At 37.5% G+C, this 17,363-nt stretch overlaps 1 protein-coding gene across 1 annotated transcript in view; it reads left to right on the top strand.

The window, feature by feature from the left end:
- Positions 1-17,363, top strand: part of LOC137265542 (uncharacterized) — a 79,589-nt gene that overhangs the window by 48,608 nt on the left and 13,618 nt on the right. The window contains exons 3-4 of the mRNA XM_067800960.1: positions 2,128-3,829; positions 11,276-11,362. Of these exons, the coding sequence (XP_067657061.1) occupies positions 2,155-3,829; positions 11,276-11,362 (1,762 nt within the window). The 5' untranslated portion in view covers positions 2,128-2,154. The remainder of the gene's footprint in view (positions 1-2,127; positions 3,830-11,275; positions 11,363-17,363) is intronic.

The following is a 17,363-nucleotide window of genomic DNA, read 5'->3' as shown; positions in this document are numbered from 1 at the left end:
GATGTACACTGGAAGCTGTCTAAACCAGCACTCATTGGGACTGAAGAAATAAGCCTGTATTGGCAATGTACCAGATTGTAGAGCTGATGATAAATGTACAAGCCATAGATGGGACTGAAATTTAATGCTGGTGTTGACAACTCACCAGATTGAACAGATTCTGGTTTTGATAGCTTCTACTGTGTTTGAAACATGTAAATGTTTTTGATTTGCATACTAGTTTTTTGTTATATCTCTGATCTCGATTTGCTTTATCAGTCCTATTTTGGCAGAGTATTTTTCTTTTGCAAGTATTTATGGTGAATTTAAAACTTGGGGTAGTCACGTTATGGCTGAGGTATTTCTGATGTGACTGTATTTTAACTCACTTCTCATCAAACTAGACTGAACACCAAAAGAAACTCAACTCTGTTTTCTTTTGGTCAAGTTTTTAAATAGAAGACTTAAGCGTGAATGCTGACTTTATGAGATTTCAAGTTTTGAAACTTGCATTTCTTTTGCTGTGCAGTAAATTTCAAGAGCTCAGCTGCATTGTTGTACATTTCACTGACTCATCTGTACTTAACAAGCACACTTTTTAAATGTACACTATCAACATATACTACCTTGATCAGCAGCATCAGCGTAACAGGAGATGCTAACATGACAGGTGTCCTTTGAACATTTCTTTTAGTCTAGAGAAGGTATTTCGTAAGATTTTCACGTTTGGTATTTAGGCCATAGTTTTATGGCATTGTAATAACTGAACAAGTAGGTGGGAAAATGTCTCTCTGTGTGAGACTGTGAGATGTGTGGAGTTGGATGGATTAATTTCCCCAGAAATGGCTGACTCATCCCATCATTGCCATCTTTGGAACGACTACAGTTATGTGTTAAAGCTTACTATGACAGTAGGTGCGACTACTGGGGACTTCTTTACATGCAGTAATATTGTATTGTTTGATGGGCATTTCATAAAAGTGGCAAAGTACTATATTTTGAAACTTTTTGAAAATATACATTGTTACTTAGAAAGCAAATATATTTGAGCAGTTAGACAACTGTGATATAAGATAATGTGTTTGATGTCTCATGCCTACAAATCTGTTCGCAGCGAAAAGGTACTAATGAATTTCACTTTAAGCAAAAAAGTAAATCAAATATAGTGAAATTAAGATTGCAAATCCTCATTATTTTACCTTGCCATTTGAACATTTAAATCTCAAAATTCTATTTAACATAAAGATAAAAGTTGTTTAACAAATGATCAGAGCTTCAATTTCACTTATTTCTTTGCATTACAAGGGGGTCTGTACTTTGAATGAGACACCGAGAACAAGTAGGGCTAGAGTAATTTAACACTCATCATCATACCGCACATGCATTACTGCGCTTACCGCCTTGTAATACAAACCAATAATTAGAATTTGAATCAGTGATTGTTTATTAAACAGCCTTTATCCTAAGTTGAATAAAATTCTGAGACATACATTTTCAGTTGGCAAGGTAACAGTAAGAGTATCAGCAATCTTAATTTCACTTTATTTGATTTACATTTTTGTTTCGAGTAAAATTCATTCATACAATTAATGATTTCATTTGAATTTGGCAAACATTTTGTCAAATATTTGACAGATAATGGTTCAAATTGCTGGCAGAACTCAATTCAAACATTTAGAACTTCAAATATTTGAAAATACCAACTGCATATACATATGTACTAAAAAGCATGTTAATATTTTAAGCTTCAAAGAACACGGATATCAACTGGAAAACAGAATGATGAACTGACAACACAGTAATTGAATAACTGTTAGTGTTCGTGATTCTGTCTGGTGCAAGTTATTACTTAAGGTTGCACTGGGTGCTATAGCTTTCATTCCTGAAAGCATAAAGTTTGACATATTTTTTTGACTTGTCCAGAAGGTTTGTTACAAGATTTCTGCTTGTTACAACTGTAAAATATTTTGTCAGATATAGATGAAAGCATTACTATCTGTCTCTTGAAAAAGTTTGATAAGGTTTCTCATCCTCTATCCTTCAATACCACTGTGTTAGTGTGAACAATATCTATTGCTGTCATACAAGTCTTCATCCAAAATTAAAAGTTCTAATAGATAAAATGGAGTAATGTCTTTCTGATTTCAGATGATGCCAAGATGTTGATCTGATAGGATGTTTGAACCGAGCAATCACAGCTCTCAAAGGGGCCGACTTCCCCCAATCCATGCCATCGGCAAGGTCCAGTCCATCGATGAAGATGATCCACCATACGTACCAGTACAGGTGTATGGCTACGATGCAGATGGTGATCTGTCACTTTCTTCAGGAGTTGAACCCACCTTTGAGGTCAGTGATGCAGAAGATGCTGTAAAGCTTCTACGGAAGACATTTCAGCTCATAAATCCTGGACGCCATGCTTGCAAGAGAAGTCCTGAACATGGAGGAACTTATTTTGTTCACTGCCGAACATCATCACGTCTTGGTAAGGATTACGCTCAACTGAGAAAGGTATTGGAAAATAGGGCAAAATTGGAATTTGTGCGTGACTGTGTGACAAGGATTCGTGCAACAACTGCTTACGTAGAAGATCTGGAAGGTTTGGTGCTTCATGAGTATAGAACTGCTTATGCTATTCGTCATGGGTGTGCTTATGATGCTCCGATCAGTAAACTGTACTGTCTGAATGCTCTATGTGAAGACCTGCGTGTACATGTCAACCACTGGAATGTACTTAAGCAACATCTTAACACAAATAAATGGCTGCAGCCAATCCTTGGCCGTTTATGTCTGGAAGTGGAATATGTGAAGAGAGCTCTCATCCAGCTATGTGATAAAGCAATATGGCTGCTGCAGCGGCTCATCAATGTGGGTTTTGAGGTGTTTGCTCACTGTGACGTTGACAAGTTGACTCCAGAGGTTATGTGGAATATTACTCGAGGTCTTGAGGATTTCAACAATATTGTTAATTCGTTTAGGACAGCAAGCACGGTGAGTGGATCTCAGTGGAACCATCTTTCCCTGGTCAATCTTCCAGAATTCCAATCTGTTTCTTGTCTTCACTTACACCCAGCTGCCACCAACTTCCCTGGCAAACTGGGTGACTCAGTCAAAGCGATTCCTTTTCCAAGAGTCCTCAGGATCCTTGCCAATGAGAGGTCAAGGTATGCTGCCAAACTGACTCATTACTTTTTCACAGTCAACGAAGATTTCCAAAAGTTTTTGAATTGTGGTCGACTACCCCTGTACAACTGGTTTGAGGATCATGGAAAGGACTCTGCCTCTGGTTCATCATCCAATCAGCAGGAGACATCTGACTATCACACAGCCACAGGAAGCAATGTCAGTTTGTCCACATCGCTGTTGCGTGTTGGGTCACTGCGGGCTCCAGACCTGTCTGTTTACATGTCGCCTCTTGTTGAATTCTCACATAAGGAACAGGAATTTGCAGAAAATTTTCTGCTGATTGTATGTAATTCCACAACGCTACTCAGGAAAAACGATACGGGTAAATCCAAGAAACAAAAGGAATTGAGAATAAATCAGAGTCCTATGATTGGGCGGTCTGTACGGAGAATGTCTGACACACCGGTGCTATCTCGTGCGGACTCTCGGCGGAAGACAGTGTCGTGGGGAGATAATGCTGACCAGTCCATAAGGAACCAGGTTGTAGCAAAGTACATGGAGATCTTATGGCAACATTTCGGGGAGAATCTTGAGCTGTTTCTGCTGGAGCCCACCTGGGATATGAGCCAGAATCTTCTCCACTCTGAGTTTGGCAGTATCCTCCTGTACAACGACACCCTGATCACTCTCCTCAGACACACCATCGAACATGTTTGTATGAAAGGTTAGTTTCAGTTTTAGTCATTGATATTCACATGTGCACACACTTGTATGGTCTAACACTCAAACAACTTTAGGCAGTATTGACCCATGCCCACAATCTGAAAATTCCAATTATATGGCAATATTGATGCCTGCATGTACTTGCCTGCTCTCCCATTCAAAGAACATTTAACAATATTCACTCATACATACACACTTGTACAATGTATGGCAGCATTACTCACACACCAATAAGCAGATATGCATCAATACTGTGTAGCACTATTTCCTATTTCAAACATAGTCACCTGGTCAAACAACATGCAGCAGTGTCACTCACATGCACAAACAGAATGTGTCCGTATCACTCACATACTCAAACAACATGTGGCCATATGACTCATATGCTCAAATAAGCTGTTGCTTCACTTGCATGCTCAAACAACATGTAACCTTATCACTCACTTTCTCATATGGGTACTGCAACTTGCTGTTCCTGACTTGCCAGAACCTTGTGTTTCATGATGGCTCTGTCACTGCTAATAGGTGAGAAATTCTCAAGAATCCAATCAAGAACATATTTTTGTCTTACATAATTCACTCAAAGGTGATAGTGAGAAAATGGGTGGTTCAACATAGAGTTTAAATTACATTTTCAGTTTCCCTTGCTATAAAAAGAAGCAAGCTTGTAGCCATTTTGTTCTGTTTTATGAAACTTTGGCCAAATATAAATCATTGACTTGCAAACTAGAAGTAATTGAATCAGCTCAGTTTTAATCCTGTTACTCGTTTCAGTTTTAACGAGAAATGAAACATTAATATTTCATAAGTTGCTTTAACTCAATATGAACAGCATTGTTCACGTTGATTTCACACCTTATTATGAATAGTTAATGAATTCAGCAACTGCAGTCAGTCTATTAGTAATGCCAAAAACATTCTGAATCCATATCCACTGATGTAAACTGATCTTCTCAGACAATATGAAGTTTTGCTAGGTCTTTGCATTAACAGCTAATGTTCCAGAATGTGTGGACATACTTATAAGGAATATTAGTGTGTTTAGACATAAATGTCAGTTATAAAATGTCATTTGCATATTGGAAACTCAAGACTCATCGATTCTCATCAAGTTTACATCAGATGAGTGGGCGGGACCCTGATATTTCTGTGTTATAAATAGCTTTCTGATAAGTGTCTGTGTTGATGGTTTGATCCTCGATTTATGAAACACTCGGTTAACCTGTATTATGTTGTATCACTCAGGCCATCATAATCATCACTTGAATATTTTACAAAATGACAATGTCATGGCAACTCACTGTATTTTGTGCAAGTTTTGGGCATTGAGAAATTCTTGTAATGAAAGGCTCATATATAATAGTGTCAACGGGGTAGCTGGTTAAATTCTTTGCTGTCCCACTAAAGATCATTCCCAGATGAGTGAAACCAATTTGTCCAGTTTGCCTGACATGTTTGTGCATAGTTATTGCTAAAATGTCTTTAATGCTATACTCCATTGCTCCTTTTATGAATCTGAAAAGTTCATGCCAGAGAACTGTCTCGAATCGATTTTGAAACAGATTCCACTGGATAAAAAAGGCAGTACAGTGACAATTTATGATTGGATTTTTGAAAACAAGTATGACTGAGTGTGTTGACATGTAGCAGGATCCAGCAATATCACCGCGGGGAAACAAGAGTGGATTTCAAACATTGTGCCCATGTGGGAAATCGAACCCAAGCCTTTGGAATGACGAGCAAATGCTTTAACCACTAAGCTGTCCCCACTGCCCTAAAACGAGTATAACACAAGATTTTTGCAAAAAGAGTACACAAATTGCCTTTCCTTACATGTAGAACCAGCTATGTCAGGCTACATGGTTTACTAGCCTTGCTCCAAGGGCACCAGTCTGTTATTTATATATTTTTTTAGAAATTTTCTTTTCAACTATTAGTTATTACCTTGCAGACTCATGGAAGTCTAATGGTGTGCATGAAAAAGAGTCAGTTGCATGACATTGCTGAGCAGTCCTTCTGCAGCGCAAGGTGGAATACTCCAATATGCTGCTGACAGACACCACACAGGCTGCTGTGAATATCAGTACACTACATCTGTATGTAGAAAGTCAAGTGTGTTGATCACCCCTGCGCAGTGGATTGATGGATGGTGTGACTAGCCAACATTAGATTTGGTAGGGTGATCAAGGGAAATAGCTGTAATCCTCTCTATCAATAGGTGGGACTATCACACGGTTTAATCAGGTATACACTCAGCCGCTGTGATCCTCTGTTGACAAATGTGTGACAAGAGACGACAGTTTGTAATGTCTGCTCATCATAACGTGCTAGGGATCATCAATCATTTGGCAACATCGGAATGCAAAAACCTTGTTGAAAATGTCCACATTGAATTACAAGTGCCACATGTGAATTTTGTATAAATGAATAGATGAGCTGTTATAAGTAATATCTCAGTGTCTTATCAGGGATGAGGGTCAGGTTGATAAAAAAATTGTTGATGGCTGGGATGAAACAAAATTGAACCTGACCATCTTCTGTAACAGATGTTATATTACGGATTATACCTTCTCGGTAAAGTGCACATTGAAGTACATTTGTTGGGTTGAGTTTCATCTGGGAATCGAACTCATACCCTCAGTCAGGCCCCAAATCGACAGCACACAAAGGGACAACCATCTAACCCACTTAGCCTCTGCTTCTTCCACATAAATGAAAGTATATGCGTAAGTACACATGGCTCCCACAGCCACAAGCTATGCTTACACAATGCCATTTACAAAGTGGTCAAATGTAACATGTTATATTTGAGACTACGCCTTCTCTGTGCTAACCTTCTTCATAGCACTGGATACTCCCTCCCTGCAGTGAATGGGTACCCGATAGGATGACCTGGTGTGATTGTTAATTGTAGCACCTCACAAGCAGCCTTCGTTGTACTATCCCCAGGGAGCTGAGAATGGATTGCACTCTGATGTACAAACCAGAATATGAATGTGGCACTTTGAGTTTACTTTAGGGAATGCAGCATTATCAGTATGCACATTATCTTTGGTATGGCACATAAAGATCATCGATCATTCTCTTTATGTCTGAATAAATAAAAGCTTGGTTGAAATTATCACCTTTTACGCCCACCACAAATTCAGGAAGGAAAATTATCTATTTTGTGTCTCATGCTCTGTCTACTCAGGGAAATAGATTTTAACAGTCCTAACAACACTTTATGAACATTGTGGAGAAATGGCGAAGTTTTACAACATTTTAAGAGAGTTTGCAGATAATAGTTTTCCTGCGTGTAAGGGGCCAATGTCATTTCCAAGTAGTACCAAGGTTTGTTTCAAATTGATTGCATTATTAATTCCATTAATGCACTTGCTTCTAAAGGATGTAATATTCTCTTGGTTGTATGTGGAGACATTCACCTTTATTTCTTAGGGTCTGTAGAAGTTCTCTCATTGGGTTTGTAGGAACTGTCTCTTAATGTTGGGTTTGGAGACATTCACCTTTCTTTCTTAGGGTCTCTAGAAATTCTCTCATTGAGTCTGTAGGAATTATCACTTATTGTTGTGTCAGGAGACATTCACACTTGTTTCTGTAGGATTTCTCCTGATAGATCTACAAGAATTGTCTCATTTTGTTTGCATTAGGAGGAATTACTTCCTGTTGGTCTGGAGAGACCCCCCCCACAATTATTATTCGGGGTTTGTAGAAATTTTGTCTTTGTTAAATAAAAGTTGTTGATGATATGGGAAAACGTGTTTGAAATTGTGTCTACGTCCATGTGCTATTTGTACTGATGCTGTTTGGCTGATCAGTGCATATAACGCTGTAGTTATATCTAGTTGCCAGACATACTTACACATCATCCAAGTGACTACTGTTATTAACATACTGTATTCTGTTCAGTCACAAGTTGCCCCTGTGTATTGAGATGGAGGAGTGTTTTCTAGTCTAGCATTTCTCTGGAGACTGGAATTGTGAAAGTCCAAGTCGTGGGTTGGAGTAGATAGAAATGTTAACATTCACTTTATAAGATGACCATCTTGCTTATGCCAAGGGGCATGGCCTTTGTCATGTACACAAGGCAAGAGGTAGCCCAGTGGTTACAGTGTTTGCTTGTCAGACCAAAGGCCTGGGTTTTATTTCCTACATTTGTGCATTATGTGAACCCCATTTCTGGTGTCCCCTCCTGTAATGTTCATGAAATATTGCTAAAAGTGACGTAAAACCCAAATCGTATACCCACTCACTAGTCATTTGGTGTCTGTATCCTTTACTTGTGAATGTCAGGAGATGAAAGGGCTGGCATTCTGATTCTACTACAAATAACATTGCATTATTTCTCTTATTACTCTTATTACACTTTTTCAGGGATTCATCTTGGATTCATAATAAGTACCCTTATCATGGAAACTGTTTTTTGTCTTTTTTTTGAAGTTGGCATTTTTTGAAAGCTTTTCATCTTCCAAAAGTCATAGGTATTAAATTTTAACATTTGATTCAGTACAAAGTGTAAATCGAAACTTTAAAAACTTTAATTTTTAAATCCAGTTTTGAAATTTACGTGGACATTTGCTGCTGATAACTGTTTCTAAGCAGGTGTAGGTATATCCCTGTGATTGCTCAGATTTCTTTATCCTCATCGATTGGTGGAACAATTTTTTTCTGGTGCTGAATGCTTGTATAACAGAAACTACAGAACTAGTGGTGTAAGTCACAAAATTTAATGCATGCAGTTTAATTGAAAATCTTTGCTTTGTGTACTCAGTTGGATGCTCAGCTCTATTTTAGGCCAATACATTAGATTACAATAGATTATATGCTGCAAATATATGGAACATACAGTACTAGTTTGTTTGTTGTTTAGAGCTGCATTCAGCAATATTCCATCTAAATAGTGGTGGTCTGTAAGTAACTGAGTGACGTCCAAACAGTCCAGTGATCAACAGCATGAGCATCAATCTCTGCAAATGGAATACATGTAATCACCAAGTCAGTGTGTCCAACTGTCAGATCTGCTAAATTTTCGTCTCTTATGTAAAAGCATGGCTTACTGAATACCAATTCTAACCTGAATCATCATGGGTGCAGAACCAGTTGAATGAGATTAGCAGTGTCCAGTTGATGTTAACTTGAGTACCGGTGGCTTGACAACTAGCTAAATGTTTCTATAGCAGTCAGTTTGAATAGTACACACTTGTATCATAGTGGAACACTAAATGCTGGTGAGAATAATTTCATATGTAAACTGTACGTAAATCTGTGTTAAAAAAATGGCTCATTTCACAATTGTGAATGGTTACCCTGATGAAACTGGTGAAATTATAACGAATTAGCTTCTGAGCAGAATTTAAAATTAAAGATTGATATGGTGAATGCTCCTTTCAGATAGTGTTCCTTAACAGTCAGATGTTGCATAGGTGTGTTATGTTTCTGAAAATCATGGTTTCTTTGTGGATGAAAATATGAAGGACACTTTGACACTACAGTAGAAAATTCATTCGGAGCTAATATGTGCAGAATATGCCATAAATATACTCTCTGTTGCCAGGCATTTGTGAAAGTAACCTGACTGACTTCCAGCCTGATTCTCTAGTCTGTTGTCATGGCTTCCGATTATTTCGCAAGCCAGGCTGTCTGTTTGATCATTTGTTACATTCCTGCCAATAATGTTACAACAACATAAGACTGGCCAGACTGCAGTGCTTACTGCTGGGATTAGTGGCAGATAGAGTTACTGCTTACTAGTCTGCCAGTTCACACACTCTGTGGCACCTGCCTTGCTGGAGACCTTCCCATGTCTCACAAATCTGGGGATAATATACAGTTAACTATTGTCTAACTGCCTCCATCCTGCTGTGACTGTAGGCTAGGGAGATACTATAGAGTTGGCTGTTGTCTACTACAGACATGCTGTTGTGGCTGGGGAGTTAATATAGAGATGGCTGTTCTCTACTACAGACATTCTGCTGTGGCTAGATAGGAATATAGAGTTAGCAGTTGTCTACTACAGACATTCTGCTTTGGCTAGATAGGAATATAGAGTTAGCAGTTGTCTACTATAGACATGCTGCTTTGGCTAGATAGGAATATAGAGTTAGCAGTTGTCTACTATAGACATGCTGCTTTGGCTGGGGAGGTAATACAGAGTTTGCTGTTGTCAACTACAAACATGCTGTTGTGGCTGCGGAGTTAATATGGAGATAGCTGTTCTCTACTACAGACATTCTGCTATGGCTAGATGGGAATTTAGGGTTAGCAGTTGTCTACTACAGACATTCTGGTGTGGCTAGATAAGTAATATAATGTTAGCTGTTGTCTACTACAGACATTCTGCTCTGTCTAGGGAAGTAATATAGTGTTAGCTCTTGTCTACTACAGTCATTCTGCTTTCAGTGTAGGCTGGAGATGTAATGTAGTCTTAATTTAGGCTGGAGATGTTCTGTAGATCTGTGTTGCCATAGCCTGTTTACCATATACTGTCTGCATGCTAGTACATGCCCAGAAATTTGACATGCTAAACCACAAAATTCCATAAAATTATCTTCAAAAGGCAGGTTGTGTACACACATTAACTTGAGAACTTTAGTTAGCTAACCTGATGTGTTCTTCATGTGATATTGACACAAACATGTGAAGAAAAATCATTTATCTCTGAAACTGCAATTACCCAAGAGCCCTATTTGTAGATATTTCTTCCTGACAGATTTGTTATAGATATACTTTTTTCTATGAATACAGTATTACAAGACATTTTACGTTATCTGAGTGACCTTGACTCTGAAACTGATGTATTTTGAACTGTCATTTTTGTTTGGATGTGAAGGAGCACATTTTAATGCCTTCCCGAAAGTATTCTGTCAACTATTCTGAAGCCTGTCTAAGTATAGCTAGAGCAAAAGACTTGATAGAGCAGTACTTGACATCACCTACAGGAGTTATTGTTGTAATTATCAGACTGAATATAGGCTGTTGGATCATGTCTGTTTTTAGATAAGCTGGAAGTAGTAAACATGTGTACAAAGAAACTTTACTGTAAGAATAGCATGGTAAAAACACTCATGTAGTATTTTTTAATCAATGTCTTTGATAAGTGGACTAATCTCCAACTGATGAAATTGAAAAATTACTTTTGGTGCAAATGAGCTTTATGTGATGGTTTTCGTCCTTCTTAAAAAGAAGTAATGATAATTTCCTGTTGTGCTGAGTGTTTAGTGGAGGAGCAGGTGTCTGCTAAATGTAACTATTTATAGGGTCGCTTACTTTTTGTTATGTGTTAGCTCATGCTCTAATGAACAGTTTTCAGGAAAACAGTACTACAGTTTTAATTGGACAGAATATAAATTATTACCTTGTCAGCTGCTCTACACAACAAATATAATTAAATTTTTTTATGATAAATTTCTTTTTCATGAGAAAGCTAAATACCTTTTTCTTGTTCCAGATCTTTTTCCGCCTGCGTCGGTCCAGCCTCTTCTTGGAACGGCGCTGCGACTACACATCATCTCAGCGTATGCAGCATGGGATCAATGTAAGTGGTACTGACAGGACCTCTTGTGTACAATATTTGTACACTCTAACAGCCATTTTGGTTGTTGGTTTGGTCTTTTGGGGTGGTTGATTTGTTGTTTAACACCACACTCAGCAATTTCCTAACTAATATTGTATTGGTCTATAATTAATCGAATCTGGGCACACAATCCTGTGATCAACAGCTCGAACATCAATCTACACAATTGGGATACAATGCCAACCAAGGCAGCGAGCATGGCCACCGTCAGTTGCCCCTTATGTCAAGACAGATAAAGGTTGCATATATACACTATGTTCACTCATTTTCCTCCAAGTCAGGGTAATCCCCTTGGCGTGTAATAAGATGGTAATATATTGGTACTTGTTGTTGCCTTACATGGTGCTTGGTGAAGAGGAGATAACGTAAGGAGAACTCGGCTCAGTGTCAGGTGTTTTCACGTAGGGTAGTCATGCCTGCGATGTGAATGGCTTTGTCCTGTAGGACTGGTGCGACCAGTGGAAGCAGCCACTGAATTAGGAAGGTTAGAAACTCCTTGTAGTAGAGTGACACATAAAATTAAATGAACATACAATACAGGCTCCTTGAGTCTCAGTGTGTTGAATCATATTTTTACAAAGGTGTTTGTACATGCAGCCTGTGATAAATGGTGAGTGAAGGAGCTTAGCTTTAAGCCACTTCTTGCAATATTCCTGCAATCATGGCAAAAACAACAGAAATAGGATTCATACATTGGACCCATGTAGGGAATGGAACATGAGTCTTCTGCGTAACAATGAATTCTTTGACCGCTGTGCTACCCCACTGCAACTGTGATAAATGGACTTTCACACTGTAGTATTCATGAAAAAAACTTCAGGATTTGGAAGCTGAGTATGGCAAGCAAACTCTCTCAATTACAGCTGTGTAGTGCTTAATACGAAGCTCATGGTACTGTTGAAATTGCATTCATATGGTTTGGAGATGGATTGAAGTCATTGAAAGTTCTGTTTTGTTGGCACTCCTAAATTTCAAAGGACACTCCTGAACATCTTTCACATACCGGTATCTGTCCCAGGTGAGGATTACAGGGAACCATGTTTGCTCAGTTCACAAGAGATTATGGGATCAAATATTCTGGGTCATGTTGAGACTGATTAGGTAAACATCTTCTGTCAGTTAACCATGTTTACAAATATGGTCCTGAATGAAAATTGACTGTTTGCAAGAAGCCAAGATATTCACTTCCTGAAAGTAAAAGAGATTGTGGCAGCATTGATTGTGGGCCACCACATTTTGAATTTCCTTCTCAAGCTCCTAAAAGTGGCACTGTATTGTGAGGCTCTCCATTTTTACGCCACTTTTAGGATATATTCCTGGCAACACCAGAAATGGGCTTCACATATTGTACCCATGTTTCAAAATGAATCTGGGTACTTTTATACTGTGAATCTTACTGATCACTAACTTGATTAAGATATGAATATATTCTTAAGTATGTTATGAAACAATACAGGCATACACTAGCTACACTTTGGTCTTTTTATTCAGAACAATTAAGCCTTGATTTTTTTATCTGTTGGTATGTACTTGTACAATGTCAGTAATATTTTAAGTCACAGAAAATATACCGAGGGAGAACAATATAGTGAAAGTCACTATGACTGTTCCTTTTTTTTTACCAAGGTTTCCTCAAACAGCTGGTAAAGAAACTTGGAAAAAAATAAAGGAACATTTGTGCTTTCATGTGATCCCTTCTTTTTTTCCTTCAGTATATGTAAATGATCTTGCTCAAAGATACAAATTGTGTATCAGAGATGCCAACCTCTACGATTTTGTCGTTGTTGCTGTGAATTTTAACTTCAAACTACAGCAATACGATTCCACCAGAAATCCTACGAAATTTGAACAAAATGCACTAAAATTCTGATATATAGACAAAAACATATATTTTCAACGATGAAATACATTCTTGGACTTCATGTACCTTCTATTCATTATATTTAATGACATATTTGACCTGAAATGATTGCAAATTACAAACATAAGTTTAGCAAAGCTGATTTCAATATCTTTGCGATTTGACACATTTGGTTCCCGTGAAAAATAATTTAACCACGTGAGCGTAATATCATTCATTTTTTTCTCAGAATCCATCATGATTTTGTTTATTTAGTTAGGTACTAATTTTATGGTCAAACTACTAATTTTGAATGTTGAAACTACTATTTGCAACACTTTGTGGTTGGCATCTATGATCTGTGTATGTATTCTGAAATAAACCCGCCTGTCTATGTATTGGTGTGTGTGTGCATGCATGTGCATGCATGTGCATGTGGGCATGGATGCATGTGTACAATGGTATGAAATAACGGAGACTCAGATTTCGTTTGCCTTCATAAACTAATTGGAATGTGTCCAACATGGTGTGTCATAATGAAATATGATGCTATACATCCATGTGTGCTCTGACAGCTGGCTCCTAGGATAAACCCACCCGAAATCTTCTCACTTTGATTGAGCACAGAATGTTCTTTCAGTAATTTCCAAAGTCCAGGGATAATTCTACACTGGTATTGATTGGTCCTTGAAATTATCTATGGGCTTCCAGTCAGTAACATGAAATTACATTGACCCAAATATTCAGCTAGCATCAAAAAGTGAAGGTCCAGGTTAGATTATTGATCTTCAGTAACCCATGCTTGTCATAAGAGGCAACTAAGTGGATCGGTTGATCAGGCTGCTGACTTGGTTGACAAATGTCAATGGTTCCCAACTGCGCAGATCGATGTTCATGCTTTTGGTCATTGGATTATCTGGTCCAGACTATTATTTACAGACCACTGCCATATAGATGGAATATTGGAGAGAGCAGCATAAATCTAAAATCAATCACTCAAAAGTGGGAGGCCATTAATCACAAATATTTTGCTGGGTTTTTTTTATGCTAGGTTTATCAGTATTTCAACAATTTTATTATGGGAAACACAATGGGTTGGCTTCTTATGCTCTGCACCTGCATGTTAGTAAATAATTATTCAGGTCTGATAGAATTATTTCATTTTATATATTTCAGTTAGGTGAGATTTGAATGAGCATCTATAAGTCAAACTATGGTAACATTAGATTCAAGTTCAAGTACATCTATATCAAGGGAGGTTACTCTTGTTTGATTTGTCTGGAAAGGTGATGAGTGGTTCTGATTTTTTCTTTTATAATAATTAAACCAGGAAACATTGCTGTTTTAAATGGAAACATGAAATACCACACTCATTTAACATGTTTCTGAAACATTGTCTATACTGACAAAATATTAATGAAATATTTTATATAGAATTTTTGGGCTCTATTTTCATGTCACAATTATACGTTAAAATAATCATGATTCCTAACTTTTTGTGTTCCGTATATATGTTGTTATGATGTTTTGTGGTACATGCATGATTTTAATGTTAACTGCATGTCAAAATGTTTATTGAAGGCATGACTGGCTGAAATATGATTGTGGTTGTTTTCGATATATGAAAGTTCCCTTGGCAATTAATATGAACGTTACTGAATGATATTTTGACTAAAATTGATAAACTAGATTATGAAAGTAAATTCAGATGTGCAAACAACATGTTTTATTATGTTTATTACCAGATAGTGAAACAACAGAATTTTCTTCCTGCAATATGGATTTGTTGACATTATTTTATGAAGACTGATCACAGAGGGAAGATAAATGAAGACTGGTAGTTTGGGTAGACTAATGCCTAGTCTCTGAATATATATAATCTTGACAGTAACAAACAAACCCATTTTAATTGAAAAGGAGCACCAGGGAGACCAGAGATTAAAAGGTGAACCATAGTCTGTCAGAACTGAACGACATTATGTTGCCTATTCCCGAGCCTGCACTGCAGTGCTAAAGCCCTAAATGAAGCAAGTCTAGATTTCCTCTGAACATTTTGATGCTGATCCTAAGGGACCTTTCAAGTCATAGATGAGATTGGCTTATCTATGATCATAGGTGATATTTCATTCTTAACAACTTTTAAGAGACAGGTATGCAGTACATACATAATGGCTTGAGGGGATTCAGTTATATATATGTAAACAGATAGTGCTTTGTGGACGTGTCTCTGGGTCAGGCTATAAACCACTTGTAAGCAAGAGGGTAGTGGGAGAGACCATCCTTGAAATACTTTGTAGTAATGTTATTGAATACCAGAATCTGTCACTACAGTGCTATCGGACACTTGAGTGGGTGGAAGGCCAAATGGCTCTTGGACATGAAATGGTTGCCTTTCTTGTGGAAGAGATTCATGTTATAGCATGTTGAAAATATGTTGTAGTTAATCTGTAATGGCATGACATATCAACCATTGTCACATGAAAATTCTGAGCATTCTTTCTTTTGTTTTACAATAAGATTTTTTTCAGTCACATTTATAAAGGTTTTATGTCTGTGCGTAGGGTAGAAAGTCAAGAAACTGTCAAATAAGAATATCAAGATGATATCTTTTTTTATGATCAGATTCACTAACTTGCACTTTTCAGGTCCTTTTATAAACATTGTGTCAAATGCAGTTCTGCTTCTGTTATCAAAGAATAACAACTCCTCTTTAGATTTAGACAGACATTGTTAATATGTATGTTTCTCAAAAAGAAGTTTAGAGGCTTCTTTCTGAGATATATACAACTATCAAAGGGGACATACATGTTGGTCTCAAGAATCACCTCTCACAGGTAATGTCATACAAACAGGAAGTTTCGATTCTTTCATATGTGTAACACATCAAAATTAAAGCGGATAACTATCTCTTTTACAAACATAACATAACTTGTGGTGGGTAACTAAATAATTCTGCAATTCTGGGCCTCATTTCACAAAACTCTCGTAAGGCTAAGGTCTCGTAACTTTTCTCGTAGCATTTGTACCTGGCATACTGTAACATAGGAGGTGCAAAGGCTACGAGAAAAGTTACGAGACCTTAGCCTTACGAAAGTTTTGTGAAACGGGGCCCTGGAGCAGTTTGACAGACAAAACTTGTTATTTTAAGAACGATGACTAATTTCTTAAAAATCCTAAAGGCTCAATTCTTATTGGGCCATTTAAGATAGATTCATTCACATGAATGTGTTCGATGTCAACTGAACATTTATATAATGCCTCAGTCAGTAAATATTTGCAAGAATCTCCCAGTTCTCTAATAGTGAATTCAGACACATCTTGCAGAGAAAGTCAATATATTTATGTACAGTCAGTAAATTATTGCCAGAGTCCAACATTGTGGAGAGTCAGCAGGGCACGTTTCAGTCATGATTGTAGTCATACACCAGCTATGTTGTTTTTAGCTATCAGTAAACAGTGTAAACATGATGGTAAGAAGTTCTTGCAAGTCAAGAAAATTTGCCACTTGTGAAAACAGAATTAGTTCTGGGCTAAGTGCTTTAATTTCTGTGCATGCTTACAACCTTCAACACTGTTAAGTGTTGTGGTGAACAAACACAGTGGTATGTGTTAATCACCTGTTTGGTGTTGACGTTTATCCTTACTGTAGTCGATGTGAGTCTTGTTTACATGGAGTAAACAATGAGTGGGTGTACCGTAAATCCTTGAGATGCCGGCCTACTTGTCGAAATATCTTAACATAGATAATCCTTAGGGTAGCAACTTGATATTGAAACGAAAACAGTTTGTCTGAAATAGAAATTATAGACATTTCATAGTTCCATTACTTGTCCCATTGTAAGTGTTTTAAATTGAAAAAAGATGTCTGTTTTGAATAGTTAGTATGCCAGGATTTACGACGAGTCTTGGCTTGTATATCAGTGGCACCTCACACGATGGTGTTACTTGGTGCATTTGAACAACCTTGTCTGCTGTTGTTAAGACTGGTTTTATGGTGCATTAAAATTAGAAGTTAAGCAGTAATTGAAATGGGGAAAGAATGTAATTGTAAGAATAATCATGCAGTTGGATTGTCATATAGGTATGTGTTCATGCATGACTGCTTTGGTGACTGCATCTTCT

The sequence above is a fragment of the Haliotis asinina genome, chromosome 15, assembly GCF_037392515.1.
Source record: "Haliotis asinina isolate JCU_RB_2024 chromosome 15, JCU_Hal_asi_v2, whole genome shotgun sequence".
Taxonomy (NCBI): domain Eukaryota; kingdom Metazoa; phylum Mollusca; class Gastropoda; order Lepetellida; family Haliotidae; genus Haliotis; species Haliotis asinina.
The sequence above is the reverse complement of the archived record's forward strand: the minus strand, read 5'-3'. Positions and strand labels throughout refer to the sequence as shown.